Source organism: Aulonocara sp. 'chitande type north' Nkhata Bay, linkage group LG7, assembly GCF_057382095.1.
Source record: "Aulonocara sp. 'chitande type north' Nkhata Bay isolate Kocher_YH1m ecotype deep benthic linkage group LG7, A_spYH_male_GT1.1, whole genome shotgun sequence".
Lineage (NCBI taxonomy): Eukaryota > Metazoa > Chordata > Actinopteri > Cichliformes > Cichlidae > Aulonocara > Aulonocara sp. 'chitande type north' Nkhata Bay.
In genome coordinates this window covers 56,704,595-56,722,730 of record NC_141350.1, presented here as the reverse complement: position 1 = coordinate 56,722,730, position 18,136 = coordinate 56,704,595, and the positions used below count along the sequence as shown (strand labels likewise).

The 18,136-nt window shown below is 43.5% G+C and overlaps 1 protein-coding gene across 4 annotated transcripts in view; it reads right to left on the bottom strand.

Moving 5' to 3' along the window:
- ttc28 (tetratricopeptide repeat domain 28) overlaps positions 1–18,136 on the bottom strand; it is a 163,909-nt gene that overhangs the window by 48,564 nt on the left and 97,209 nt on the right. For all 4 annotated transcript variants that reach the window (XM_086301526.1, XM_086301528.1, XM_086301530.1 and 1 more), the window contains 3 exons: positions 2,537–2,758; positions 1,470–1,658; positions 1,273–1,369 (listed from right to left, as the gene is read on the bottom strand). In XM_086301526.1, coding sequence (XP_086157652.1) covers positions 1,273–1,369; positions 1,470–1,658; positions 2,537–2,758 — 508 coding nt within the window. The remainder of the gene's footprint in view (positions 1–1,272; positions 1,370–1,469; positions 1,659–2,536; positions 2,759–18,136) is intronic.

Sequence of the window (18,136 nt, the reverse complement as noted above, 5' to 3'; positions counted from 1 at the left end):
TCTGGCAAACTTCAGACGGGCCTGGACATGCACTGGCTTCAGCAGCGGAACACGTCTGGCACTGCGGGATTTGATTCCCTGCCGTTGTAGTGTGTTACTGATGGTGACCTTTGTTACTTTGGTCCCAGCTCTCTGCAGGTCATTCACCAGGTCCCCCCGTGTGGTTCTGGGATCTTTGCTCACCACCGTTCTCATGATCATTTTGACCCCACGGGATGAGATCTTGCGTGGAGCCCCAGATCGAGGGAGATTATCAGTGGTCTTGTATGTCTTCCATTTTCTGATGATTGCTCCCACAGTTGATTTTTTCACACCAAGCTGCTTGCCTATTGTAGATTCACTCTTCCCAGTCTGGTGCAGGTCTACAATACTTTTCCTGGTGTCCTTCGAAAGCTCTTTGGTCTTGGCCATGGCGGAGTTTGGAGTCTGACTGTTTGAGGCTGTGGACAGGTGTCTTTTATACAGATGATGAGTTCAAACAGGTGCCATTCATACAGGTAACGAGTGGGGGACAGAAAAGCTTCTTACAGAAGACGTTACAGGTCTGTGAGAGCCAGAGATTTTCCTTGTTTGAGGTGACCAAATACTTATTTTCCACCCTAATTTACGAATAAATTCTTTACAAATCCTACCATGTGAATTCATGGATTTTTTTTTTCACATTCTGTCTCTCACAGTTGAAGTGTACCTCTGGTGCAAATTACTGACCTCTGTCATCATTTTAAGTGGGGGAACTTGCACAATCGGTGGCTGACTAAATACTTTTTTGCCCCACTGTACCTGCTATGGACTGCAGCTGAAAATTAGCTCTGCTGAATCTGTTGTTTGCCAAAAGGGGAAGAATGGCATTGATGCAGTCTTATTATCTGAAAAAAATGTTGACAGGAACCAAAGGTGTACATGTCTGTTTTAGTTGATCAAATGTTTGCAGCTGCATAGGATACACAGGTGCACATCCAAGTGAGAGTAGTATTGTGCTATTGATGGCACAGAGAGTGAACCACTCAAGACCTAAAGTAAATAACGGTTTACTTTTTTATTAATTTTGTTACACAGTAGCTGTCAACAGGTTCTGGAGTACCACAGTGTGTCAAACCTGCCATACTTTGATTTTACTGTTAGTAAAAGATAGATTTGCCATTTAAAATGACCAAAGCTAAAAAAGGCATACCATTTTAGTTTCCCACAACAAAATCCCAGATTCAGACGCCAAATTAAAAAACCTATTACCTCCAGCCAGGTGACCCCTCTATGACCCTCCATCAAACCTACCCAAGTTGGATGAGGCTCTGCCCTGTGCTGCTCTGTCTTGCAGTTCCTGAGCAATTTCTAGCTGGTTTTGGTGGTGCTGACGAGCCCTCTCCAAGTCCTGAACCGAACAAAAATAATGCATTTTTATCAGACTGTGATTCATTATTTCGTAGTTATTTGTTTTTCAGTTAACTACACCTTTATAGTTATATACCAACCTGCATGCATCGGGCAGCGTGCCCCAGACCAGCATATGCCCTCATCTCAATTGCTCTGTCGACCAGCTCTTGGGCCAACTCCAGCACTCTTGTATGGTACGATATGGCCTTGTCAAAGTCCCGCTGGGAGTGGTAAGCGCTCCCCAGGTTGCTGTACGCTCGTGCCTCCTCACGTCGGTTCTCCAGACTCTGCCAAACAAACCACCATTTCACCGTCACTAAGAAATTACCTTTGTGGTTATTTATTGGCATGCAATGGAATTTCCACAGAGATCACAACATTTATATTTTCTTTTGCTATCCCAGACAGTTAAAGATGGACATATTGCTAAAATGATCCTTTAGTGTATTTAAGCTAGGTTCTCAGGAAATCATTATCCTGATATAAACTGTGTAAATCTATGTGTTGTGTGAATGTCTAAGAAAGAAGAAGAAGAAATCAAACCCAGTGTTGTATTAGTGAGTGAGTTAGGCATTCATAATTCTGGCCACTAACTTTTAGTTAATGTTAGTCAGGGGGACTAGCAGTGGATTAATCTGAATTTGGTGCTGTGATGAGTATTTGTGGCAGCTGCAGAGTGGTTATTCAACTGAGTCAAAACAAACCACTATATCTTTTAGGCATGACCTTTTTGAGATAAACTCCAAAATTCACTGTGGTCAGTCAAGAGGTGCTTTTTGTGAATTAATTAAGTAGTTACAATAAAATAAATCTATTAACAGAATGTGAAGGAACAACTTATATATCCCAAACAAATATAATGCTAAAAAGATATCAGCTAAAGCTTTAGCTGGGCTATACTTTTGTGTAATATATCCTTTTACCAGAAAATGGTGCAGATTTAGTCAAATCTTTTGTGGAAATGTGGGCAGGACTAAGAAAAAATATCAAAAGTTTACAAAATAGCAGCACAGATCTCAAAACACCAAAGGCTAAATAGAAATACTGTTGCCTTGTCATGGTTAAAATATGCAGAGCTTAAATTAAAACTGCACCTTTTAAGAGATGAAAACCAAAGAAAAACATATTGGTAATGTAATATGAATATATTACATTACCACTATACCTTTGCAATGTCCAGATGCTGCTCATGGCATTGGACAGCATTGGTGAAGTCTCCCAGCGCAGTGTACACAGCACCCATGTTGCCTAGCTGGCGAGCCTCGGAAAGCTTGCACTGACTTTGCCGTGCCAGCAGCACGCACTGTTTATGGCTGGCAAGTGCATTAGGGTAGTCACCAATAGCTGTGTACACATGACCCAGACTGCTTAGAGCACTAGATGCAGCCTGAAATCACACATGCACAACATACATACATTGATCAGTGTTCAGTAAAAACAAACAACAAAAAAAAGGTACACAATAATTCACATGCTTATAATAAACAGGAACACAATCATGTAGACCAGAGGTGGCAAAATAAATGTACTTCATGAACCGTACACAGACCAATTTGATCTTAAGTAGGTTTGCCAGTAAAATAAGTGAAAAAATTCTTACATTTTTACATTCTTAAAATGTTCACACTTTCAGTTTTAATTGTCCATCCATTTACATAAAAGATAATGAGCAGCCAGAAATGTATTCAGAAAAATAAGATCAGTTTCAATTGATATCAGTTATAATTTTTGGGGAAAAAAAAAAGCATTGTCTAACATGCCAAATAACTAATCACTTCCTTGTTATGTTGATAGAAACTATAATCCTGTCTGTGCAATTAGCTTTCCTTCAAAATGTAATTTGTGTTTACATTTTGTAAACACAAATTACATTCTGTTTTTATTTTCTGTTTCTGCTGCAAATCAGCTGTATAAAAGTGTCATTTCTGGGTAAGAAAGGGATAGTTCAGGGAGAATGGGAAAGGAGGCAGGATAAACAAGTGAGGAAAACAGGCATCACCTCCTCCCACCTAAAATCTTGCCAATGGAGGACACGCACATCTTGGCGGCGCCACGAGTGAAAGCTCATCCTTCACATCTTATTTAGACCCTGCTGTGAGAGTCTGACCCTCTGCCACCACCACCTCAGCTTTGTATCAGGTTCTAGCAACCCTATTATTACTCTGTTTTAGTTAACACATGAAACCCTTTTATAGCTCCTTGAGCTGCCTAATGATTTCTAGCACCCCTCATCCTGCTAATTACAGAGCTTCTTCAGGCATAATACCATGCAAATCAAGATGAGGGTTTCATCTTAAGCTCGCTCGTTGCTGTCTTCATGCCTGCATGTGCATGAAAATAAGAACTCATGTCCACACACACACTAGTACTGCCACAAACAATTATTTTGATAGTCGACTACTCACCGATTATTTTTGCGATTAGTCGACTAATCAGATCATGCATCCATTGGATGTAAAACCTACAGGTTATTGCACCAGCATGCATCCGCTCTTATATAACTACCATTAGCTTACAGCTTTAAATGTTTAAGGTATGTGCTAACTAAAAATAAAGACAAGATGATAGTTTATTAAATTTTAATGAAATTTGCAGATTGTTTCGGTGAAGTTTAATAAACTCAGCCGTCTGCTCCTTGCTATCTAAAATATAACAGGACACCGGAGTATATTTTCGAGCATCTCACACTTCTGATAATCAGTTGTCTGCTTGATGTTTATTCAGTGGTGTAAAAACAATAACTTTAATCTCAGCTAAACCGATTTACTCAGGAACAAATAAAATACTGAAAAAAGCCAAACAATAACATTTTCAAGTTATCTAAGTGACTTATATATCATGTTTAATCTGAGTAGCGAAAGACGGGGGTGGGTTTGAAAACGATTTTCCGGGAGTCCGGTGTTCTCACCGGCTCTAGTGAGCCTTGAACCCCGGCTAGCTATCGAGCTGGTGGGTAACAGACGTCTCTGAAAACGTTGGAGCGCTTTTGAAAATATGTGGTGTCTTGATAAACTGAGCAGATATTTGAAGTTTACACAGCTACATTCTGGCCTGAAAATATGTTAAACGTTTATTTTGTGACCCAGAAAGAATAATAAGAGTAATATTAAAACTAACTAGATACCACCATTGTGGCATGAATTCAGGGATAGGTTGGGCCACGAAGTATACACCCGACCCATCCTTCAAATCTGGGGAAACGAAGGGTGCATTTGTCGGCCACATTTGCCGGCCGCATTTGTCGGCCGCATTTGTCAGTCTTCGTCGTGTCGCTGTAACGTAATCGGCCTACAACTGCGGGCACAGGAAGATGCGGTTCCTGAATTTGGACACAGCTACAATACCGGACACAGCTTCTCTATCTTCAGGGTTTAACGGCAGCTGGCATTCTTGTCCATGCAGTGCTGCCATCCTCTGTTTCAGTCCATTATTACACTCTTAAATCCTACTATTATTTCCTGCGTCTTTTGGGATCTTACAAAGCTTCAAACGATGCGTCGAGTATTAAATTAGGCGATTTTGATAGTCAACGTAATCGTGAATAGTTGACTAATCGTGGCAGCCCTAACACACACACACACACACACACACACACACACACACACACACACACACACACACACACACACACACACACGGAATGTCAGATCCATGTCAGATAGTCTTGTCTGCTTCTCAGATTTTTTCTGTCAAATATGAGAAGCAGACAAGAATAATAAAATGTGACCCACTACATTTTTGCCTTAGTAATTTAAAAGCAGCCTACTGATTCATAACTAATCTAGAGATTATTGGGATTGATCTGTTTGCTATCAATGGAGGCATATGAAAAAGATGTGAGGTGTGAGCAATGGTTTGTTTCAAATTAAACAAGAGAATGAGACAAGAGCAGCAGTGTGTACTGACATATGTCTTATTAATTAATGTATCTATACATGACAGATCCCAGAAGTAAGGGAAATATATACCAGATATGGGTGCACCTATCTTGGTAAGTCCTCAGTCATGCAGGCCAAGAGGCCTTGATGAACCCCTGGCAACCTATAGTCACTAGCAAAAAAATATGTATTCCCCACTTGGGTGGCAAGTGGTTGGTGGAGATCGCTGTCTACTGCTGGGTGAAACTGCCATAACAAAAACCTCTTTGATTGCTTGATTTAGTAGCAGACTCACAGACTAGTGGAATTGCAATTTGCATGGAAGATACCAAATTTTCTACAAACACTAACTAACCACCAAACAGCACAAATGCAAGCCAGAAACAGAGAACAGCATTTTAGACAATAAGAAACCAAAAGATTTCAAATTGTATATAATTTGAAGACAAACAGTTGACATTTCCAGTTTGTGTGACATTCTTCAGTTTCAGTAATTTAATGAATGGTTGATGATTACCTGTAGACTAGTTGGCGTCTTTCATACAAACTATGGCTGATTATGGCAATCTGCTAGCAACCAAAGCAATCACAAAAAGGTTTTCAGTGTGCCAGCATATATCTTGTTGGGATCAATTTTACTGATGGCAAGCATTCTCCAGCAAACACTTGGAACTGGTTGGGGAACACAGGCGATTGCCAAGCAGTTTCTATGCCTGTGTGACTGGGACCTAACATTATTTAAACTAGAGAGTATTCTGTGGTGAAAGCAAGGAGTGGCATTAGTCCTGGGTCTGAAAAGTAAAGATAACACTGAAGTGCCTAAATCCATTTGTATTTGTCCCAATGACCAGCCGGGGGTGACTCCTCTAATTGAAATATGCGATCGTGGCTCAAGAGTTAGGAGTTCGCCTTGTAATCGGAAGGTTGCCGGTTCGAGCCCCGGCTCGGACAGTCTCGGTCGTTGTGTCCTTGGGCAAGACACTTCACCCGTTGCCTACTGGTGGTGGTCAGAGGGCCCGGTGGCGCCAGTGTCCGGCAGCCTCGCCTCTGTCAGTGCGCCCCAGGGTGGCTGTGGCTACAATGTAGCTTGCCATCACCAGTGTGTTGATGTGTGTGTGAATGGGTGGATGACTGGATATGTAAAGCGCTTTGGGGTCCTTAGGGACTAGTAAAAGCGCTATATAAATACAGGCCATTTACCATTTACCATATAAAAGTCTATGAAAGAAAAATCCCTGGGTTTATGAACACAGTAAACACTTTCCTGGTCAGTCTATATTCTTAACAACAAGATCTTTATCTAATTGAATAAGCACAAAATTCATTTTGTAAATTATGATCCTAAATAGAGTCCAACAGCCATTAAAGCATGGCAACCTTGAGGATTGATCAACTTTCCTCAAGTGCTTACTAAATGTGCTATATCAAAGTGGCTACTTTATTCTTTTACACACAGTCTGATTACGTTGTGTACCATGACTTACACAATGTTATGTTATTCTGAATTTATGCCACAATTGAATTACATAAAAAAAAAAAAGAAATAATAATTTTTGCTTTCAATACACTGAGCATCATAATTAAATACTATCTTATATGATTTGGCCAATAAATTAATTGAAGAATTTCTATCAGGCTTTATCGCTCTCTCCTCAGTGTTTAGCGTAAAGGCCTGCAGAGTCTCAGCTTGTTACAGCAACACTGAGACAGTGTGCTGCAGTCTAAAACAACACCTCAAATGACTCACACAAACAGTGTTATTTCCTTGGCACTATGATAATGACTTCAATCTGTTGAAGTCCAACAATGTGCATATCTGTGAACACACAGTGAGAAGTAATAATCAATAAACCATGTCCTAAGGTAAAACCTCACACAGTAAGAACCATTTCTTTGGTTCATTCACAGTGAAAGTAATTAAGTTTAGAGGCCATCTGAGCACAAACAGCAGCCTATCTTTGATTCAGACACACACACACACACACACGCACACACACACAAACTTAAAAAGTAAAATGTGAATTTGACCTTTCAAAGAAAATCACAAGGGACAGACAAAGCTTAGTCAAAAGTTATGTTTAAAGGTTTACAGAATTTGTAAAGAAGTAAAAATTAAAATAACTTTTTAAAGAGGGGTTATTAGCATGATTATAACCAATATAATAGCACTTGAGGTTGCCTTTAAATGCAGTTCAGTCCCTCTATAGATGGCCATGTTAAAATGTTCAACTTCAATGGTGACTGTTAGTGTACATGTTGCATGTTTACAGGCTAGACCAGGAGTCCCCAATCCCAGTCCACGAGGGCCAGTGTCCCTGCAGGTTTTGATCCATCACAGCTGATTTAAATGGATAAATTACCTTCTCAACATGTCTTGAAGTTCTCCAGAGGCCTGGTAATGAACTAATCATGCGATTCAGGTGTGTTGACCCAGGGTGAGATCTAAAACCTGCAGGGACACCGGCCCTCGTGGACTGGGATTGGGGACCCCTGGGCTAGACTATAGTTAATTTTTTAAATTGTATAACAACTGTGAGGTGGATAATTTTTGTAGAGGTCACCCATTTAGATTGTGTTAGGTGTGCAGTCAATTATTGATTAATTAATAAATGGCTTCAATTTTTTTAAACCAGAAATGCAACAGTCTATTTTAAAAAATATTTGCTACTTTTTGTTGTCAAGTTTGATAGGAAAGTTGATGTGTTTTGGATAAGTAAACTAAAGCAGGTTATTTGAATTTTTTCTTTTTGATCTGTGTTCAATTCTAAGCAGCAGTTTTTAAAATTGTTTTCTGACATATATAGATAAAAGTAATTGATACTGCAATGAAAATGCAGTATTAGTTTGAGCCCCAGAGGAATTTGATAGAAAAATCTATTCCTTCATTTCAATTGCAGCCTATATGGACAGATAATACACATCCATGTCCTTTTAAATCAGGTTTCATCAGTGCTAAAAACTGTCACTGAAAACAGCCAAACTGACCTTTAGTGGAATTTACCACTTGTGATTAACATCAGAATACCCTGTTCTTTTCTTTCTGCTCATGTGTGTTCACAAGTGAGCGCATGTTTGTGAAAAATACGACAGCACACATCTACAGAAATCCATGTCCCCACCCAAGTGATGAGGGTAAACACATAAAATCCAGTTGACACATCTGTGCTGGAGCTCCAGGCAGGAAACGGAGATTTAATAAATGACGACACATCTGTGTCTACAGTCAACTGGCCAGACAAGTCTTTGATTTCCCTTAAGAACATCTTACTTTAAGAGAAAAAACACAGGCGTACGCACGCACGCACGCACGCACGCACGCGCACACGCACGCGCACACGCACACGCACACGCACACACACACACACACACAAATACAGTCATATGTCTGGACCAGTCCATGTACACAGACATACATGGACTGGTCTAGACATATATGTTTTTACATCTCCCTCTCTCTCTTTCCTATATACAGGGAGTGCAGAATTATTAGGCAAATGAGTATTTTGTCCACATCATCCTCTTCATGCATGTTGTCTTACTCCAAGCTGTATAGGCTCAAAAGCCTACTACCAATTAAGCATATTAGGTGATGTGCATCTCTGTAATGAGAAGGGGTGTGGTCTAATGACATCAACACCCTATATCAGGTGTGCATAATTATTAGGCAACGTCCTTTCCTTTGGCAAAATGGGTCAAAAGAAGGACTTGACAGGCTCAGAAAAGTCAAAAATAGTGAGATATCTTGCAGAGGGATGCAGCAGTCTCAAAATTGCAAAGCTTCTGAAGCATGATCATCGAACAATCAAGCATTTCATTCAAAATAGTCAACAGGGTCGCAAGAAGCATGTGGAAAAACCAAGGCGCAAAATAACTGCCCATGAACTGAGAAAAGTCAAGCGTGCAGCTGCCAAGATGCCACTTGCCACCAGTTTGACCATATTTCAGAGCTGCAACATCACTGGAGTGCCCAAGAGCACAAGGTGTGCAATATTTAGAGACATGGCCAAGGTAAGAAAGGCTGAAAGACGACCACCACTGAACAAGACACACAAGCTGAAACGTCAAGACTGGGCCAAGAAATATCTCAAGACTGGTTTTTCTAAGGTTTTATGGACTGATGAAATGAGAGAGAGTCTTGATGGGCCAGATGGATGGGCACGTGGCTGGATTGGTAAAGGGCAGAGAGCTCCAGTCCGACTCAGACGCCAGCAAGGCGGAGGTGGAGTACTGGTTTGGGCTGGTATCATCAAAGATGAGCTTGTGGGGCCTTTTCGGGTTGAGGATGGAGTCAAGCTCAACTCCCAGTCCTACTGCCAGTTTCTGGAAGACACCTTCTTCAAGCAGTGGTACAGGAAGAAGTCTGCATCCTTCAAGAAAAACATGATTTTCATGCAGGACAATGATCCATCACACGCGTCCAAGTACTCCACAGCGTGGCTGGCAAGAAAGGGTATAAAAGAAGAAAAACTAATGACATGGCCACCTTGTTCACCTGATCTGAACCCCATTGAGAACCTGTGGTCCATCATCAAATGTGAGATTTACAAGGAGGGAAAACAGTACACCTCTCTGAACAGTGTCTGGGAGGCTGTGGTTGCTGCTGCACGCAATGTTGATGGTGAACAGATCAAAACACTGACAGAATCCATGGATGGCAGGCTTTTGAGTGTCCTTGCAAAGAAAGGTGGCTATATTGGTCGCTGATTTGTTTTTGTTTTGTTTTTGAATGTCAGAAATGTATATTTGTGTATGTGGAGATGTTATATTGGTTTCACTGGTAAAAATAAATAATTGAAATGGGTATATATTTGTTTTTTGTTAAGTTGCCTAATAATTATGCACAGTAATAGTCACCTGCACACACAGATATCCCCCTAAAATAGCTAAAACTGAAAACAAACTAAAAACTACTTCCAAAAACATTCAGCTTTGATATTAATGAGTTTTTTGGGTTCATTGAGAACATGGTTGTTGTTCAATAATAAAATTATTCCTCAAAAATACAACTTGCCTAATAATTCTGCACTCCCTGTATATATATATATATAAAATTAAAAAAATTCCCCAGCCGCCCCTGCTGGCAGTCAATCCTTCAAGCTCGGGACCCTCAAGCCTGGGAGCTTGAGGGTCCTGCGCAGTATCTTAGCTGTTCCTAGGACTGCGCTCTTCTGGACAGAGATCTCAGATGTTGTTCCCGGGATCTGCTGGAGCCACTCGCCTAGCTTGGGAGTCACTGCACCTAGTGCTCCGATTACCACTGGGACCACCGTCACCTTCATCCTCCACATCTTCTTGAGCTCTTCTATGAGCCCTTGGTATTTCTCGAGCTTCTCGTATTCCTTCTTCTGATGTTGCTGTGATTCGGAACCGCTACATCGATCACTACGGCCGTCTTCTTCTGTTTGTCTACCACCACTATGTCCGGTTGGTTAGCCACCACCATTTTGTCCGTCTGTATCTGCAAGTCCCACAGGATCTTAGCTCGGTCATTCTCCATCACCCTTGGGGGCATCTCCCATTTTGTCCCCGGGACTTCCAGGTTATACTTGGCACAGATGTTCCTGTACACTATGCCGGCCACTTGGTTATGGCGTTCCATGTACTGTATGCCTTGCCTGCTAGCATCTTGCACGCTGCTGTTATGTGCTGGATTGTCTCTGGGGCATCTTTACAGAGCCTGCACCTGCGGTCTTGCCTGGTGTGATAGACCCCAGCCCCTATGGATCTTGTGCTCAGTGCTTGTTCCTGTGCTGCCATGATTAATGCCTCTGTGCTGTCTTTCAGTCCAGCTTTGTCCAGCCACTGGTAGGATTTCTGGATATCAGCCACCTCCTCTATCTGCCGGTGGTACATACCGTGCAGGGGCCTGTCGTTCCATGATGGTTCCTCACCTTCCTCCACTTTCTTGGGTTTCTGCTGCCTGAGGTATTCACTGAGCACGCTGTCAGTTGGGGCCATCTTCGTGATGTATTCGTGGATGTTCCTTGTCTCATCCTGGAATGTGGTGCTGACACTCACCAGTCCCCAGCCTCCTTCCTTCCGCTTAGCGTACAGCCTCAGGATGCTGGACTTGGGGTGAAATCCTCCATGCATGGTGAGGAGTTTTCTTGTCTTTATGTCAGTGGCTTCTATCTCCTTTGGCCAGCCTATTACCCCAGCAGGGTACCTGATCACGGGCAGGGCTTAGGTGTTGATGGCCTTGTCTTGTTCTTACCGTTCAGCTGACTCCTCAGGACTTGCCTGACCCTCTGCAGGTACTTGGTGGTTGCAGCTTTCCTAGCGGCCTCTTCATGGTTCCCATTCGCTTGCGGGATCCCCAGGTACTTGTAACTGTCCTCTATGTCTGCAATGTTGCCTTCTGGTAGTTCAATCCCCTCAGTTCTGACTACCTTGACTCTCTTTGTTACCATCCGACTACACTTCTCCAGTCCGAACGACATTCCAATGTCATTGCTGTATAGCCTGGTAGTGTGGATCAGTGAATCGATGTCTTGTTCACTCTTGGCATACAGCTTGATGTCATCCATGTACAGGAGGTGGCTGACAACTGCTCCATTCCGTAGTCGGTATCCATAGCCAGTCTTGTCAATGATCGCACTGAGGGGGTTAAGGCCTATATATATATACATACATGTACATGTATATACACACACTATATATATATATATATATATATATATATATATATATATATATATATATATATATATATATATATATATATATATATATAAAAGAAACAATATTATCCTCTCATTAGATTAGATTTATATTGTGGATAACAAATCTCTTCAGAAAAGCTTGGATGGGTGGAGATCGGGAAAAAAAAACAATGTAAGTACAAAGGTGTAGGAAGATGGGCGCCTAAATCTTTTGCATGGAAATAGAATAAGACAGATGAATAAAGACAGAGAAAGATTACTGCTGACACTGCTGACACTGCTTCCCCTGCATGCTTGATAACCAGATGTAGGAGGTTTGGGAAGGTGATGTCTTCTGAGGTCTGCTGATCTGCAGGGACTGCAACTTCTTGAACTAATGCCATACTTGATTTGATGGAAATGTCTTTATTTGTCCCTTGTCAAGATCTTTTCCTTTTTAAACTATTTTTTAGACTGATTTTGATTATTGTTCAGGGCACAAATGCAAATACCTATCATTGTTGTTGTTATTATTATTAATGTTATAACTGTAATGGTAACTGTACCAAAGCTCCTGCCAGTGTTCTGCAGACGAGCACTTTGTTCGGAAGCAGGCAGTATTGAAGGCTTCTCACACCACACAGATAAACACAAATAACACAGTTGAGCAAACACACAGTGGGAGATATGGATTTCTGTTGATGACCGTGTTCGAGTCGCCTTAAGCTGCACACCTGTGGAGAAGAAGGTCGATAACTGTCTGTCAACAATACACGTGCAGGAGTCTATGGTGCATTTGCAGCTTCCAGACAGACACACACACAAGCAACAAAAAAAGAGAAACAAGAGGGTTTGGTTTTGATCCAAGCTTTCCTGAGCTCTGAGCTCTTCAGAAAAGTTGGTAACTGTTCCTCATTTCTTTTACTGACAGTGGTTCAATCAGGCTCTTTAGATTTACCTAGAGACAAATCACATGAGATAAATATAGGATGCAATCACACGCTATTAAGTGACTGCGTGTGCATGTTCAAGTGTGTGTTCAACTGCAAGGGTCCAGCAGAACTTCAGAGACCATTAGAGAGGTCGAAACTCTGATATAATAAAACTTTGCAGTAGAATATCCTGCTGACTTTTACACATTAAAGATAGTGTAATTCCATATTTCTGAGGAGTCGTGTCAAATTGCAAAAACACACAGAGAGTACCTTTAATGTCATGTAAATTTTAATTAAAACACAAATTAGTGAGAGATATTCTCTATTGAGCATGCAGACATGTGACCATGTGTAACCCGGGTTAAAAAAGATGCATAAATAGTAAAAGATAAGTGAAATCTGAGAATATAAATATCAAAGAGTTCATTTATTTAAATTTTCTTGTATATTTAAAAAGGTAAGAGTTCATGTAAAATGATTAAAAACATGTTTGCATTGTTTAAAATAAGTTATCTTTCTTTTCTTGTGAATTGTTTGTGAGAACTGTAATTTCCTACGGGGGTAAGGTCTGTGAAGGTAACACAGGGTGGAGAAGGAAAAGGAAAAAAGAGACGAGAGCGCGAGAAGAGAGGGCGGTGGTGCGTGAGTTACACGGAGCATCCGGAGAAGTTAGCTTGTTTTTTATGTGCTAAGAGTAAGTGTGTTTTGACTTTTCGGACAGATAAGTCACAGTGTCGGTAAGCTAGTGACATAACACGTAAAGTTTCAGCGTGAGTCTGCTGGACTGTGTGCTTTGTTTCTTGCGGCTGTGCACGCATTAAAACCCCGAGGCTTTCATTATTATATCTGGAGACTTTAACCATGCCACACTGGATTCTACTCTGGCTGCTTTTCACCAGTTTGTGAATTGTCCCACAAGGAGCAACAGGACAATTGACCTACTGTATGCTAATGTGAGAGATGCATACAGAGCCACCCCCCTCCCCCCACTAGGGAAGTCAGACCACAACCTGGTTTACCTACAGCCACAATACACACCCCTCGTCCAAAGGCAGCCTGTCACAACGCGCTCCATCCGGAGATGGACCCCAGAAAAGGAGGATGCTCTGAGAGACTGCTATGACACCACAGACTGGGATGTGCTCCTGAGCCCACATGGTGAGGACATAGAGGGGGCGACACACTGTCTTACAGACTACCTCAACATTTGTGTGGACACAGTCGCCCCTGCTAAGACGGTACGGTGTTATCCTAATAACAAACCGTGGGTAACACAGGAAGTCAAAGCTGTCCTCAACATGAAGAAGAAGGCTTTCAGGAGCAAAGTGAAGGAGGAGATGAAAGCAGCACAGCGGGAGGTGAAACGCTGCCTGAGGGAAGCAAAGGACACCTACAGGAGGAAGGTGGAGCAGAAGTTGGAGAGGAACAATATGAGGGAGGTCTGGAATGGTGTGAAAACCATCACAGGCCACAACACCAAGAAAAGCACAGTGGGGGGGACTGTGGAGAAGGCAAACGAACTCAACAACTTCTTCAACAGGTTTGACCAGCCCACAACCCCCCCACCCTCACCCTCACCTTCACTACAGAGTCCTCCCCCCACTCTCCTGCCTCCCTCGCTTCCCCCCCTTCCTGACACCATGACACCCCCCTCCTCCAATCCCTCTCTCAGCAGCAAGACATCTCCCCCCCTCCCCTCCTCCCAAACATCTCCCAGTGTCACAGTGGATCAGGTCAGGAGGCAACTGAGGAAGCTTCGCCCCAGAAAGGCAGCAGGCCCAGACAAGGTGTGTCCTAGGATGCTAAAGGTGTGTGCTGCTGAACTTGGGGAGCCGCTACAACGATTCTTCAACCTCAGTCTGCGACTGGGGAGAGTGCCCGCCCTATGGAAGACATCCTGCATCGTCCCGGTCCCCAAAAAGAACCGGCCCAATGAGCTGAATGACTTCCGACCGGTGGCACTGACGTCACATCTTATGAAGACTCTAGAGCGGCTCTTCCTCAACTTCCTCCGACCACAGGTACAACATGCCCAGGACCCACTACAGTTTGCATACAAGGCGGGTGTCGGAGTGGAGGATGCCATCCTGTACCTCCTACACAGAGCCCACTCACACCTGGATGGGGGAAAAGGCACGGTCAGGATACTGTTTCTTGACTTTTCCAGTGCCTTTAATACCATCCGGCCCTGTATGCTTCAGGAAAAACTGAACAGGATGGAGGTGGACCCCTGCCTGGTGGCTTGGATCTCCGACTACCTCACCGACAGACCACAGTACGTCAGGCTGAAGGACATCACGTCTGACACTGTGGTCAGCAGCACAGGAGCACCACAGGGAACTGTGCTGTCCCCTCTTCTCTTCACCCTGTACACCTCTGACTTCTGCTACAACTCTGAATTATGCCATATTCAGAAGTTTGCAGATGACACGGCCATCATGGGGTGTATCTGGGATGATCAGGAAGAGGAGTACAGAAGTCTGGTGAGGAACTTTGTCGCATGGAGTCACACAAACCACCTGCAACTCAACACCTCAAAGACTAAGGAACTGGTTGTGGACTTCGGGAGGTCCAGAGAAGGTCCACTGCCGGTTCAGATAGAGGGGGAGGAGGTGGAGGTGGTCAACAAGTACAAGTACCTCGGGCTGTGGGTGGACAATAAACTGGACTGGTCATGCAACACAGAGCACCTGTATAAAAAAGCCCAAAGCCGACTGTACTTCCTCAGGAGGCTGAGGTCTTTTAACATCTGCAGGAAGCTCCTGAGGATGTTTTACCAGTCGGTGGTTGCTGGAGTACTTTTCTATGCTGTGGTGTGCTGGGGGAGCAGCACAGCAAAGAAGGACTCATCCAGGCTGGAGAAACTGATCAGGAGGGCTAGCTCTGTGGTCGGCATGAAGCTGGACACTCTGGTGACAGTGGCAGAGAAAAGGACATTAAAGAAACTGATGGACATTATGAACAATGCTGGGCATCCTCTGCACACGGCCATAAACAATCAGAAGAGTCTGTTCAGTGACAGGTTGCTTCTCCCCAAGACAAGAACTAACAGACTTAAAAACTCCTTTGTCCCACACGCCATCAAACTGTTTAACTCCTCTCTGGAGGGGAGAGGGAGGGGAAACAGGAGGACAAAGGAGGGGGGAACAACTAAGCTGTAGTGCCTCTTCACCTCACTGTACAATACCTTGTGCAATACTTTTTGTAAATAGTCAACAGTGCAATAGACTCAATACTTGAAATGTGCAATTCACTTGTATTTTTATTTTTTATTCCTATTTATTCTATTTATCCCCTTTGTATATTTTATTTATATTTGTCTCTGTATTTATATATGTGTGTGTGTGTGTGTATATATATATATATATATATATATATATATATATATATATATATATATATATATATATATATATATATATATATATAAAAAAAACACCCAGCACGCCCCTGCGGGCGGTTTATCCTTCAAGCTCGGGTCCTCTACCAGAGGCCTGGGAGCTTGAGGGTCCTGCGCAGTATCTTAGCTGTTCCCAGGACTGCGCTCTTCTGGACAGAGATCTCCGATGTTGTTCCCGGGATCTGCTGGAGCCACTCGCCTATCTTGGGAGTCACCGCACCTAGTGCTCCGATTACCACGGGGACCACCGTTACCTTCACCCTCCACATCCTCTCGAGCTCTTCTCTGAGCCCTTGGTATTTCTCCAGCTTCTCGTGTTCCTTCTTCCTGATATTGCTGTCATTCGGAACCGCTACATCGATCACTACGGCCGTCTTCTTCTGTTTGTCTACCACCACTATGTCCGGTTGGTTAGCCACCACCATTTTGTCCGTCTGTATCTGGAAGTCCCACAGGATCTTAGCTCGGTCATTCTCCACCACCCTTGGGGGCATCTCCCATTTTGACCTCGGGACTTCCAGGTTATACTCCGCACAGATGTTCCTGTACACTATGCCGGCCACTTGGTTATGGCGTTCCATGTATGCCTTGCCTGCTAGCATCTTGCACCCTGCTGTTATGTGCTGGATTGTCTCTGGGGCATCTTTACACAGCCTGCACCTGGGGTCTTGCCTGGTGTGATAGACCCCAGCCTCTATGGATCTTGTGCTCAGAGCTTGTTCTTGTGCTGCCATGATTAGTGCCTCTGTGCTGTCTTTCAGTCCAGCTTTGTCCAGCCACTGGTAGGATTTCTGGATATCAGCCACCTCCTCTATCTGCCGGTGGTACATACCGTGCAGGGCTCTGTCCTTCCATGATGGTTCCTCGTCTCCCTCCTCTTTCTTGGGTTTCTGCTGCCTGAGGTATTCACTGAGCACTCGGTCAGTTGGGGCCATCTTCCCAATGTATTCTTGGATGTTCGTTGTCTCATCCTGGACTGTGGTGCTGACACTCACCAGTCCCCGGCCCCCTTCCTTCCGCTTAGCGTACAGCCTCAGGGTGCTGGACTTGGGGTGAAACCCTCCATGCATGGTAAGGAGCTTTCTTGTCTTTATGTCAGTGGCTTCTATCTCCTCCTTTGGCCAGCCTATTACCCCAGCAGGGTACCTGATCACGGGCAGGGCGTACGTGTTGATGGCCCGGATCTTGTTCTTACCATTCAGCTGACTCCTCAGGACTTGCCTGACCCTCTGCAGGTACTTGGTGGTTGCAGCTTTTCTAGCGGCCTCTTCATGGTTCCCATTCGCCTGCGGGATCCCCAAGTACTTGTAACTGTCCTCTATGTCTGCAATGTTGCCTTCTGGTAGTTCAATCCCCTCAGTTCTGACTACCTTCCCTCTCTTTGTTACCATCCGACTACACTTCTCCAGTCCGAACGACATTCCAATGTCATTGCTGTATAGCCTGGTAGTGTGGATCAGTGAATCGATGTCTCGTTCACTCTTGGCATACAGCTTGATGTCATCCATGTACAGGAGGTGGCTGACAACTGCTCCGTTCCGTAGTCGGTATCCGTAGCCAGTCTTGTTAATGATCTCACTGAGGGGGTTCAGGCCTATGCAGAACAGCAGTGGGGACAGAGCATCTCCTTGGTAGATCCCACACTTGATGGTGACTTGTGCTATGGGCTTGGAGTTGGCCTCTATATATATATATATATATATATATATATATAAAACAATTCTGTAACTGTAACTTCGGTCGTTGCTGTGCTTTTTGGAAGTCGAATTTCCCAGAGGAACCCACCCGAGGGATTAATAAAGTTCTATCTTATCTTAAGTTAAAGTGAGGCTAACCCAGCCGTTCGCTAATAAGGACTACTGTAGGCTGCCGTTTCGCTAATAAGGACTACTGTAGGCTGCCGTTTCGCTA